Below are 12,911 nucleotides of genomic sequence, written 5' to 3'. Positions count from 1 at the left end.
AAAACTGGGCGTTCGCCGGGCGCGGTGACTCACGCCTGTAATCCCAGCACTTTGGGAGGCCGAGGCGGGTGGATCACGAGGTCGAGAGATCGAGACCATCCTGGTCAACATGGTGAAACCCCGTCTCTACTAAAAATACAAAAAATTAGCTGGGCATGGTGGCGTGTGCCTGTAATCCCAGCTACTCAGGAGGCTGAGGCAGGAGAATTGCCTGAACCCAGGAGGCGGAGGTTGCGGTGAGCCGAGATCGCGCCATTGCACTCCAGCCTGGGCAACAAGAGCGAAACTCCGTCTCAAAAGAAAAAAAAAAAAAAGAAAACTGGGCGTTTTTCAAGTGTGTTCTCTGCCGAAACTCCAAAGTCAGAATAGAAAGAGCACTTCGGAACCCACAGGGCTCGGGGGGCGTGGGGATCCATTTCAAGTTTGTCTGACTTGGAAAAAGCTCTGAGCCTAGCAGTCTTTCCCATCCCAGACGCCTCTCTGTGTTGGTGGAAGTTGGCCACTTCCTTCTGCCCCTTCTGTTCAGCAGGTTTCTCCATTTCCTCTACGTGTCCCTCCCTATGTGGGGAGATACTGTGGTCCCCTGTCTGGAGAGAGACAGAACAAGACATAGACACTTCCGGCCCTGAGACAGAGGGAGGAAGGAGCCCAGAGGAGTGGAAAGAGTCCCTGCATGGGGATTTTTAAGTTGGGTTTTGAAGGTTGAATAGGAGTTTGCCACAGACATCAGGTTGGGAGAAGGGTTCTGTCCCAGGACCAGTGGAGATACAAATGCCTCCCCAACTCTCACTTCCCTAGAACCTGTTCTCAAATATCCGAATTAGCTCATACGTAGGACTGGGTGTGTTGTGAGGGTTGGTGCAAGGGAGAATTTGGTTTTTCATTAAACATGATTTTCAGTGCCTGGGGCAGGGACAAAAGTGTCTGGAACAATGAATCCAGATCACAGGTGGATCCACTCAGGTATGACCCCACCCAAAGCTCCCGTATGATTCCTCCCAAAGCTCCTGGGAGATGTGGCTAAATATAGCTGCCTTGGTGTATCAGTCAGCACTGCTGAGTAACAAACGACTTCAGTAATTGTATTTGTTCTCGATTCTGCAAAGCTTGGTCTGGTCTCAGCTGGACAGTTCTTCTGTTGGCCTCTCTTGGGGTCACTCAGCAGCTGCAGTCAGCTGAGACTCCACTGGGCTTAGCAGGAGAGGAGGGGCAGCTCCTCTTGGGCTTCTCCACCACGCAGTCTCAGGCTTCCAAGAGTGGAAGCCACAAGGTCCCTCGAGGCCTAGGCTCAGAACTCCCACAACTTAACTTCCGCCACACTCTGTGGGTCACAGCAAGTCACTTGGTCAAGTTCAAGTGCCAGGAGTGGGAAAACAGACTCTAGTTCTTGATGGTGGGAACTGCAAAGTCACGTGGCATAAAGAGATGGGAGGAATTGGGCCTATCGCATTTGGGGAAGCAAGGAGGTTTCCTGAAGGAAGGGATATTGTGGTTGGGTTTTGAGGGCTAACTAAGAGTTCGCCACACAAGTCCCCTTGTAGGCGGGACCGTGCGTCATTTGCTTTGACTGGCGGTGTTAGTGGGGTGCTGAGGGCTGGTGGTGGGAGGTGAGCAGGGCTGCACTGCAGAGCTCAGGCAAAGCCCCCGCCCACCGCCCTCCCGCCGTGGAGCCTGACTTTTCCCTTCCCCCTCTCTCTGCAGATGGCGCGGCCAATCCAGGTGAAACCTGCGGACAGCGAAAGCCGTGGAGGTAGTTGTCATCTCTCTGTGGCTGCCAGGCTGGGGGTTGGCAGAGGAATGGGAGAAGGAAAATCTCTTCCTTCCTCTCTCCCCCAAAGGGGTAGTGGCCGAGGCCTGTGCATCTGGGACTGGCCTCCCTGCCCCGAAGCACGCAGTAGTCGCATGCCTGCTCACACGCAGGGGGGAGGAGAGGCAGGGGTTCCAGAGAGCAGCAGGGGCTATGTCCACAGACCCCAAGGAAGGATGGAGGGGTCTAACCAGGTCCAGCTGCCTTCCCCCTAGAGTTTGAAATATCCCACTCCCTTCAGGGTGCAATAATCGGGGGGCTTTAAACACAGACGATTGGGGCCTGAAGGGCTGTGGATTGCTCTCTGGGGTCTCTGTGTGCAAATGTGTGTGTGCTTGTATGTGCATGCTTGAATGTGTGTGCATATGAGTGCACACCCGCCTGGCCTGCGTGCAGATGTGTGTGTGTGAGTCTGTGCACGTGTACATTTGTGTTTCTGCAGATGGTGCACAGAGCACATGTGTACGGTGTGCGGTGGGATGCCTTCCTGCCCGCGTGCATGTGTGTGTGCCCGGCCTGCGCATAGGCGTCTTTGCACGTGTGTGCTTGACTGTGGGAGGCTGGGGCCACTGGGGTCTGTGTGGGGCTGAAGCTTGGTGTCAGGACGTCCCCATGGCGGGGGCATACTCGGCTGTTCCTTGGGACCCAAAGCTAGTCATTCTTGAAAATGTGTATGTTTCAGCCGGGCGTGGTGGCTCAAGCCTGTAATCCCAGCACTTTGGGAGGCTGAGGCGGGTGGATCACGAGGTCAAGAGATCGAGACCATCCTGGTCAACATGGTGAAACCCTGTCTCTACTAAAAATACAAAAAATTAGCTGGGCATGGTGGCGCATGCCTGTAGTCCCAGCTACTCAGGAGGCTGAGGCAGGAGAATTGCTTGAACCCAGGAAGCGGAGGTTGCGGTGAGCCGAGATTGTGCCATTGCACTCCAGCCTGGGTAACAAGAGCAAAACTCCGTCTCAAAAAAAAAAAAGAAAGAAAATGTGTATGTTTCTTTTCCACCTCAAGTGGAGACTGAAGAGGGGCAGCCAGACTTGGTTGAGTGGTGTGGGGCAAGAGTGTTAGGACCTCTAGGTATATGTAGGAGCCCGGTAAAGGTCCTCTGGAGCTGGGAGCCCCTTTCACACTTTCACACGCTGCCAGCGTGGGACAGGGAGTAGCGAGGTGGGGTCTGCACTCTATTTCTCTCTCCGCATCGCCCTCTGTGTATCTCTTTCTCCTTCTTCTCTTCTCTGTCTCTTCGTCTCTCTTATTCTCTCTCTCTCTCTCTCTCTCTCTCTCTCTCTCTCTCTCTCGCAGTCTCTCTCGCACGTGCTCTCTCTGATCCGTCTCTGTCTGCCTGATTCTCGGTCTCTCTGCTGGTCTCTCTCTCTCCTTCCCACCCCCATGAGTGACAGCTGCCGAGAGCGGTTTCCATAGTAACCCAGCTCGCCGTCCCTCCTAGATGAAGCCACCACGTTCCCCATTACCAGGGAGCATGCGATTACCCAAAGGGGCAGAGCTCACACAGGAGAGGCTGGCCCAGCCCCTGCCTCAGACCAGGTTCCAGCCCAGCCCCACCCGGCAGAGGGTCCAGGCTGCCAGGGCCCCTGGTCCTGTGAGCACGTGAACCCTCACTCCATTCCACAGATGGTGACTGCCTGTCCCCTCTTGATCCCGACGAGGTTGGGCAGGGGCCTCTGCTGGGCACCAAGAGGGTCCAGGGACCGTCAGTGCCCATCTCCGCCTGGCAGGTACGGGGGGCAGACAGAAAGACAGACAGGGACCCAGGCCCGGCGAGGCAGCTCCTAGCCGTAGTGTTCGGTGCGGGCTCTGAGTGCACCAGAGGGAGAGGTCATCTCCGCCGGGAGGGGGAGCAGTGGAGCAGAGACCCCAAAAGACTGCAGGGAGTGCATACCAGGCGGGCGCGCCGCCTGGGCAAAAGCCCGGAGATGGGAACCTGCAGGGCCCGTGGGAGGGTGGAGAGATCCGGGGCAAGGAAAGGGCACGGCTGGGTCCTCCCTCGCAGGCGCAGAACCAGAGCCGGCGGGACCCGGGCGCTGCATCTTCCTGCCCTGCCGCCTCCACTCTGCTGGAGGGAGGGAGGGAGAAATCCCGGAGGCCCTCCCGGAGGCCAGGGGCTCGGCTGAGGTGGGTGTCGCCGCCCACAGGGGACCGGAAGCTGTTCGTGGGGATGCTGAACAAGCAGCAGTCAGAGGAGGACGTGCTGCGGCTGTTCCAGCCCTTCGGAGTCATCGACGAATGCACCGTGCTCCGGGGGCCTGATGGCAGCAGCAAAGGTGACGGGCGGGGGCCGGGGCGGGACTGCGAGAGGGGCGGGGCTGGCACTGGGGGGCGGGGCCTGTGGGGAGGGTGGGGCCTGCAGCGTGGGGAGGAGCCGGCTACAGGGTGAGACCTTGGGTAGGGGCGGGGCTTCCCCAGGGGTGGAGTCTATAATAAGGCAGCAGGGGCGGGGCCTGGGTGGGGGAACTGCAGGGGCGGGCCTTGGGAGGGGCTGGGGCTGCAGTATGGGGAGGAGCTGGCTCTGGGGTGGGACCCTGGGAAGGGGCGGGGCTTCTCCAGGGGTGGAGTTTGGGTGAAGCTGCAGGGGGCAGGGCCTTGGGCGGGGCTGGGGCTGCAGGGTGGAGTGGAGCTGGCTCTGGGGACGGGGCCTGTGGGGCAAGATCCTAGGGAGGGGAGGGGCTTTACCTCCCTTGGGGAGGGCTGAGCTGCAGGGTAGGGAGGAGCTGGCCCTGGAGAGGCCCGAAGTTTCACCAGAGGTGAAGTCTGTGGGTGGGGCTGCAGCAGTGGGGTGTTGGGTAGGGGAGGGGCTACAGGGAGAGGTGGAACTCGTAGGGTTAGGAGGGACTGACTCCAGGGGGAGGGGCGGTGGGGGGGAGGTGGCGATGCAGAGGCGTGGCCTTGGAATGGGGCGTGGTTGGGGAGGGGCAGGGCTTCTCCAGGGGCTGCAAGTGAGTGGTAATGCAGGGGCGTGGCCTTGGGATGAGGCGGGGTCTGGAGGGGGCGGGACTTCTCCAGGGACAGGGTTACCTGTGTCCTGTGGTCTCGGATTCGTCCACCTGGCTGTTCTTAGAACTGTTTCCGCCTGGTTCTGTCTGACTCTATATGATTTGTCCATATGACTGACTGTGGTGGTCTCTGCCTGTCTGTCTTCCTTCCTGAGAATTCAAATGACGGTGTCTGGTGGTCTCTCCACAGAGCTCATCTGGAACCTACCATTCTGGTCTTTCCTACCTTACTAGGACTGAAAGTGTCCGATGGTTTCAGAGCATTGCCTGGTTCTTCCTTTTTAAAATTGAGATGTCATCCACATCCCACCAAATTCACCCTTTTAAAATGCACAGTGAGGCCGGGCGTAGTGGCTCATACCTGTAATCCCAGTACTGTGGGAGGCCAAGGCGGGTGGATCACTTGAGGTCAGGAGTTCATGACCAGCCTGGCCAACATGGCAAAACCCCATCTCTACTAAAAATACAAAAATTAACCGGGCGTGGTGGCGGGCACCTGTAATCCCAGCTACTCGAGAGGCTGAGGCCTCCGGCAGGTGGAGATTACAATGAGCCGAGATGGTGCCATTGCATTCCAGCCTGGGCAACAGAGCGAGACTTCATCTAAAACAGAAAATGCACAATGAAGTGCTTTTTTTTCTATTCATAAAGCGGAGCAACTATCACCACTATGTAATTCCAGAACATTCCACCCCCTCCCCCCACAATATGGCTGGTCCTTCCATAGTACTCTATCAGTCTGGAGCCGGGTCTCGTGGCCTCTGCCTGTTCTATGGCTTTGTCCGTGGGTCTGTGTTTGCATTAGCCTGCGTCTGGTGGTCTCTGGTGGTCTGTCTGCTTGTGTGGCTCTGTTTGGGTCTGCTCAGGTCTGCTGGTTGATCATTTCCATCTGTCTGGCTGGGTCAGACAGGTCCGTCTGTCTGGACCCACACATGTCTCTGCTGACTCTGCCCATGGGACTGTGTGTCCCACGGTCTGTCACTTTAACTCCGCATATCTGATCATAACTATCTGGACTTTTGTCCTGTCATTTGTTCTGATGGACGGGACCATGTCCCTGATGGTGCCCAGCCTTGCACTGTCCATCTGGCTGTGTGCTTCACAAACTCTATGACTGACCGTCTAACCAGCTATCCGGATGGCTGGCTGACTTTCTGCCGGACTAAATGAACGAATGGCAGGCTGGTTGGCTGGCTGCATGGGTGACCAGCTCTTCATCTAACTCTGTGGCCATCTATCTGTGCGATTCTCCTCCATTCTGACCCTTGGTCTGGCTGATTGTCCAGCTGTCTGTCTGAGCAAATGGCTGGCTGTCTTTCTGTCATCAGCTCTCCCTGGGAGCATGTCTGACACTGGCCACTTAGGTCTCTCTGTCCCCTCTCCTGTGTCCCCCACTCCACCAGCCCTGTGACCCCATCACTCCTCTATCTCCTTCTCTCGGAGCAGGCTGTGCTTTCGTGAAGTTCTCCTCCCACACGGAGGCTCAGGCGGCCATCCACGCCTTGCATGGGAGCCAGACCATGCCGGTGAGTTGCAGCTGCCCTTGGCCGTGGGGGTGGGCATGGGAAAGGGATGAGGGGGACAGGGATGAAACAGGCCATAGTCTTACCATCACTGTCATCCAGTAACCCCTGGCTGTCCTTCAGAGGGAGCACAAGTGGAGAAAGAGGTTCAGTCCCTGACTGTGGTCCCTTGTGTGGGTATTTGCATGTGGGTGTGTGCAGATGTGGAGGTGAGTATGCAGGCAAAGCGTGTGTTGTGCGCATGGATGTATTATAGGTGTGCGTGTGTGGGTGAGTGTACACATGTGTGTGTGAGCGTGCCTGAGAGAGTACATGCATGCATGTGTGTGTGAGTGCATGTTTGAGCACGTCATTACTGGTAGGAGAATGTTATGTGAGTGCTGTGTGCATGAGGGGTGTGTGTGAATATAGATGGTTAAGTGTGCCATGTGTGCTAGTGTGTAGATACTGGCACATGTGTGTGTTTATGTGAGTGCCCGTGTGTTTCTACATGTGTGTGAGCGTGTGTGTGAGTGTGCCCCGGCCCTGGGGGAGGAAGTGCATGTGTGTGCATCTGCAGGTGCGTTTGTGGGCAGGGGTGTGTGTGTGTGTGTGTGTGCATGAGTGTGAGTGTCAATATTGTGGGTGATTGTGTACAAGTTTGTGAGTATATGCAGTCGTCTGTGAGTATAGATTGTGAGTGTGAGTGTGTATGTGTGTGCATGTAAGGGTGTCCTAGAGGGAATGACACCTGGGTTGGATTTGCTGAGGACAAGAAGAAAGGCTGGGAGGTGGCAGCAGGCAGCCCGGAGGAGCCATAGAAGATGGGGCTGCAATTTGAGGCTGAGAAGTCGGGACTTTCTCCTAGGAGACGGTTTAGAGCAAGGGAGGAGACCGGCCAGGTTGATTGCAGATATCCCTTTGGGGCCAATGTAGGGGATGGGCAGGGTGCAAGACTGGAGGTTGGGAGGCCAGGGGGAGGCTGGGAGGCCAGGGAGGAGGCTAGGGCAAGGTCCAGCTGAGGGAGGAGGAGGCCTGAGCTGGGGCCACGTGGATGGGGAGGAGGCCTGGTCAGAAAACAGACGGTAGGGGAAGCCTGGATGGAAGCCATGGACTCACTGGGTGAGATAGGGATGGGGACTGGGGACAGGTCCCAGGGTCTGCAGCAGTAAGCAGCTGGTGGGACAAAGGAGTCACTGGGGATGGCCCTTCCCCTGAGGATGGAGTCCCGGGGAGCCATCGTCCCTACACACACATTTCCAAATCTGCTACAAGGAAGATGGCACCTGGGAGGAACAACCCTCCCCTCTCAGCTCTGAAAACCCAAAGGGGAGGGGCTTAGCTTACCCTCAGCACAAGGGTAAGTGTTCTCCAGCTCAGAGACATCAGGGACAGGGCTGGTAGGTGTCTGGAGAAGTGAGTTCTCTATCAAAGGGGGCATGTCAGCCAAGACAGGGAGGCTACAGGGTGTGTTCTGCTGGGAGACAGTTCATCAGGGAGGAACGGGTCGAAGGGGAAGAAATTTGGCTTCTTAAGCCCAAATCAGGGTATGGGGGGTGGGAATGGCCTCCTGGGCCCCTGACCCCAGGCCTCTCTCTCTCTCTCTCTCTCTCTCTCTCTCTCTCTCTCTGATTTTTTGTTTGTTTTGTTTTTTTGGGGATGGAGTCTTGACCTGTTGCCCAGGCTGGAGTGCAGTCATGAGATCTCAGCCCACTGCAACCTCCGCCTCCTTGGTTCAAGTGATTCTGCTGCCTCAGCCTCCTAAAGTAGCTGGGGTTACAGGCACATGTCACCACGCCCTGCTAATTTTTGTGTTTTTTGTTTTTTGGTTTTTTTTGAGACGGAGTTTCACTCTTGTTACCCAGGCTGGAGTGCAACGGCGTGATCTCGGCTCACCGCAACCTCCGTCTCCTGGGTTCAGGCAATTCTCCTGCCTCAGCCTCCCGAGTAGCTGGGATTACAGGCACGCGCCACCATGCCCAGCTAATTTTTTGTATTTTGAGTAGAGACGGGGTTTCACCATGTTGACCAGGATGGTCTCGATCTCTTGACCTCGTGATCCACCCACCTCGGCCTCCCAAATTGCTGGGATTACAGGTGTGAGCCACCACGCTCGGCCCCATTTTTGTATTTTTCGTACAGACAGGGTTTTGCCATGTTAGCCAGGCTGGTATCGAACTCATGACCTCAGGTAATCCGCCCACCTCGGCCTCCCAAAGTGCTGGGATTACAGGCGTGGGCCACCACGCCCGGCCACCAGGCTTCTCTTGACACTGATATCAGGACCCGTTGCCATGTCCTGACTGCACAGACAGATACCCCCTTGCTTACCACTGTCTCAGCTGCCCAGGGCTGCCTGTTGGCAGATTTCAGCTGTGTGGCACCTGTCCCTTGGGGTGGGATGGCAGTCACATGGTTTCTGTTTGTGCTTCAGCAAAGCAGGGCCCCCTGTCCCTAGTGGTGGCAGCCTTCCGCTGTCCGCCGGGTGGATGGATCACAGGTTCATCTGCTTGCACAGGGCACAAAACTCCGGGGCTGAACTCCCTGCTAGCTCCTGGCATGGGGGACAGAGTCAGGGTCATCTGCTTGTCCTGCGTCCTTCCTCTTCTGTGGCCAGAGTCTCACCTGTTCTCAGGTGTGAGAGAGACTTGGAGGGTCATCCGTCTGTGTCCCAGTTGCTCCTGGAGATTGGAGTTCAGGTGTGGGGTGACAAAAGCAGGGTCATCCATCTGAGCCTGCTGTTTCCCTTCGGAAGTGGGTTTCTCACCTGTTCTCAGGTGAGCGGAAGTCATAGGTGCCTCCATCTGTGGCTTTTCTCCATCTGTTGTGAGTGTGTGGCTGACAGTCAGGGCCCCCACCTGTGCCCCCTCACAGCCCCCTAGCTCTGGACGCCGCACACCTGTGCAGACACTGCTGGGCTCAGGATGCTGATCTCCATGCGGTCCTTGCCGTGGCCCCTGCTCCTGGGACTGGGGGCCCGTGGCCATGGCTGACAGCCACTGGCATTATGCCCCTCACCCAGGGGGCTGAGCTGATGTGGATCCAGGGACCCCAGAGTCCTGGCTACCTCCCAGCCCGTTTCCCTCCCTGCTCGCTGCTGCCCCTGCAGGGAGCCTCGTCCAGCCTGGTGGTCAAGTTTGCCGACACGGACAAGGAACGGACGCTCCGGCGCATGCAACAGATGGTGGGCCAGCTGGGCATCCTGACGCCCTCCCTCACACTGCCCTTCAGCCCCTACAGTGCCTACGCCCAGGCTGTGAGTGACCCAGTGATGGCTTGGGGGTCCGGCTCCGTCTCTCCTGTCTCTGTCTACTCTGTCGGGGGCTCCTGCCTCGTGGTCCATCTCCCGTCTCTCCCTCCATCTCCCTGACTCAGGGTCCTGTCCTGGTGTGACTGGACCCCAACTCCAAATAGAGACCAAGCTCAGACCAAGCCCCTAAATCCAGAAGACCGAGCCCTAATCTCAAATTAACACCAAATCTTGGACTGAGCCCCAGAACCTGGCTGTGCCCCACATCTAGATTAGGCCCAATTCTGGCTGAACCTCCAAATCCAGACTGACCCCAAACTGATACCTGACCTGACCGAGCTCCACCTTGGCTGAGACCGGATCCCAGGTTGAGCCGCCAGCTCCTGACTGAACCCCTATCCCAGGCAGAGCCTCAATTTCTAACTAAACTTTGATCCTACATGGAGACTTGATCTCAGCCTGAGCCTCGCTTCCTAACTGGGCCTTGATCCTAGACTGAGCCTTAGTCCCAGGCTGAGCCTCACTTCCTAACTGAGCCCTGGTCCTAGTCTGAGCCTTGATCCCAGGCTGAGCCTCACTTCCTAACTGATCCCTGTCCCAGGCAGAGCCTTGATCCCAGGCTGAGCTCCAATTGGGATCCCAGCCTGAGCCAAAATACCCATCCTGACTTCCCCTCTAGTTACTGGGGAACCAAGCCTCCCCTCGTGAGCCATGATCTCAGGCCAGGTGTCACCCCAACTGTGACACTTCTTCACCTCCAGCTCATGCAACAGCAGACAACAGTGCTGTCCACCTCGGGCAGCTACCTGAGTCCCGGCGTGGCCTTCTCACCCTGTCATATCCAGCAGATCGGTGCCGTCAGCCTCAATGGGCTGCCTGCCACACCCATCGCTCCTGCCTCTGGTGAGCCTCTGCCAGGAGCCCAAGGATGAATGGGCAGGGCCGGGGCCAGAACCAGCCTCCCCATGACCCTCTTCTGCTCCGCAGGGCTGCACTCACCCCCACTGCTGGGCACCACCGCCGTGCCCGGCCTCGTGACTCCCATCACCAACGGCTTTGCAGGTGTCGTGCCCTTTCCAGGTGGGCACCCTGCCCTGGAAACCGTCTATGCCAATGGCCTTGTGCCCTACCCAGGTAACTCGGGGTGGTCCTCTGGGGCCTAGGAGAGTGTCAGGGAGTAAAGATGGTGTTTCTGCAACAAGTAGGAGTCCCTGCATCACAGGGCAGGCCAAAGGGTGTCTCAGCTGAGCAGCTAAGAGCTGTGGACACAGAAAGAGAGGCCATGGCAGGGTGGTAACACTTCAAAACGGTGCATCTGGATGTTTCTGCGCTTAAGGTCCAGTTCATTGACCCTGGGTGGGCTCCTTTAGTCTCTGAGCCTCAGTTTGCTCAACTGGGAAAAGGAGCAGATAATATTATTAGTAGCCTCATGAAGTTGCATCAACAATTTAATCCACGTGCGAAAGGCTTCGCATGCCACGTGGTTCCAGGAATGGCACCATCGGTTTTTGTTTTGTTTTGTTTTGTTTTGTTTTGTTTTGTTTTGTTTTGTTTGAGTCAGGGTCTCACTGTCACCCAGGCTGGAGTGCAGTAGCATGATCACCCCCGCTTCTCAGGTTCAAGTGATTCTCCTGCCTCAGCGTCCCAAGTAGCTGGGATTACAGGCGCGTGCCACCGTGCCCAGCTAATTCCTGTATTTTTAGTAAAGAGGGGGTTTCGCCATTGGCCAGGCTGGTCTCGAACTCCTGACCTCAGGTGATCCGCCTGCCTCCGCCTCCCAAAGTGCTCGGATTACAGGCATGAGCCACCGTGCTCAGCCCAGAAATCTTATTCATCTGTATCATTTGGGAAGATACCAGTGCCTGGATTCATTCATTTATTCATTCAATACAAAATGAGTGACCCACTGATTTGGGCTGCACCTGCTTTCATGAAGCAGAGGGCCTTACTTTCTCTATGCTACACCTACAATTTTAGGGCATATATCTTCCAACATCTAATTTATGGGAGGTAAGTCATCCGTTTTTCCACAATGTAGGATAATTTATTTTTAACTTTTTATTTTTTAAATTATTTTTATTTAGTTAATTTTAGAGACAGTATCTCACTGTGTCACTCAGGCTGGAGTGCAGTCACAGCTCACTTTAGCCTCTATCTTGAGGGCTGAAGTAATCCTCCCATCTCAGCCTTCCTTGTAGCTGGGACCACAAGCATGCACCATCATGCCCGGCTATTTTTAAAATTTTTGTACAGATGGGATCTTGCTATGTTGCCCAGACCTCAGATTCCTAAGCTCAAGCGATTCACCCACCTCGGCCTCCCAAAGTGCTGGGATTATAGGTGTGAGCCACTGCGCCTGGCTTTATATTTTATTTTGAAATGATTGGAGGTTCATAGGGAGTTACCCAAATATCACCGGGTAGTCCCATGTGCCCTTCACCCAGCTTCCGCAATGCCAACAACTTCCCTAACCACGGGACACCGTCAAATCCAGGAAATGAACACTGGCGCCATGCAATTAATTCAACTCCAGACCATATTCAAATGTCACTCCTTATTTATTTACTTACTTATTTAGAGACAGAGAGTCTCACTCATCGCCCAGGCTGGAGTGCAGTGGCACGATCTTAGCTCACTGCAACTTCTGCCTCCCTGGTTCAAGTGATTCTCCTGCCTCAGCCTCCTGAGTAGCTGGGATTGCAAGTGCATGCCACCACGCCCAGCTATTTTTTGTATTTTTAGTAGAGATGGGGTTTCACCCTGTTGGTCAGGCTGGTCTCGAACTCCTGACCTTGTGATCTGCCTGCCTGAGCCTCCCAAAGTGCTGGGATTATAGGTGTGAACCACCGTGCCCGGCCTGATTTCACGACTTTTTTTGCATGCACTTTGTGTGTATGTGTGGGGGGGGGGGGATTCATTGCCATTTTGCCACAGATATAGACTTGTGTGTCCCCCACAGGGAACTGCTCCACGGCCCCAAAGTGAACTCCATGCTACCTCCTTTGGAGTCACCGCCACCGCCACTATCCCCTGCCTTCTGGCACACTGTCTCTATTGGAGCAGAATTTTTTGGTTGAATTTTTACCCAGACTCATCAGCTTTGGTGGCCTGGACAACCTCTTCCCTCCCCCTCCTCCTTTCCCTAGTGGTAGCAAGAAGGCCACAGCGGGATGGGGGAACCACAGGGTGTCTGATGAGCAAACTGAAGTGGAGAGGGAGACGGGGCAGGGGATGGGGGCAGGTGGCGATTTGAGGTGGAGGCTGAAGTCCTGGTGAACCCAGAGAATAGAGAGGAGTGAAGGGTCCCCTTGGGAGGCAAAGGGGTTGGGATAGGGAGAGAGAG

At 55.9% G+C, this 12,911-nt stretch overlaps 1 protein-coding gene across 10 annotated transcripts in view; it reads left to right on the top strand.

Moving 5' to 3' along the window:
• The window catches only part of CELF5 (CUGBP Elav-like family member 5), a 71,341-nt gene that overhangs the window by 44,575 nt on the left and 13,855 nt on the right, over positions 1-12,911 (top strand). For 5 of the 10 annotated variants that reach the window (XM_039466915.2, XM_039466914.2, XM_074384811.1 and 2 more), the window contains 6 exons: positions 1,702-1,753; positions 3,959-4,087; positions 6,263-6,342; positions 9,428-9,574; positions 10,330-10,471; positions 10,556-10,702. In XM_039466915.2, coding sequence (XP_039322849.1) covers positions 1,702-1,753; positions 3,959-4,087; positions 6,263-6,342; positions 9,428-9,574; positions 10,330-10,471; positions 10,556-10,702 — 697 coding nt within the window. The remainder of the gene's footprint in view (positions 1-1,701; positions 1,754-3,958; positions 4,088-6,262; positions 6,343-9,427; positions 9,575-10,329; positions 10,472-10,555; positions 10,703-12,911) is intronic. The other 5 variants (XM_039466916.2, XM_074384814.1, XM_074384812.1 and 2 more) reach the window with 1 other exon arrangement.

Source organism: Saimiri boliviensis, chromosome 14 (assembly GCF_048565385.1).
Source record: "Saimiri boliviensis isolate mSaiBol1 chromosome 14, mSaiBol1.pri, whole genome shotgun sequence".
Lineage (NCBI taxonomy): Eukaryota > Metazoa > Chordata > Mammalia > Primates > Cebidae > Saimiri > Saimiri boliviensis.
Note: the sequence above shows the minus strand (reverse complement) of the source record. Positions and strands in the feature narration are given on the sequence as shown.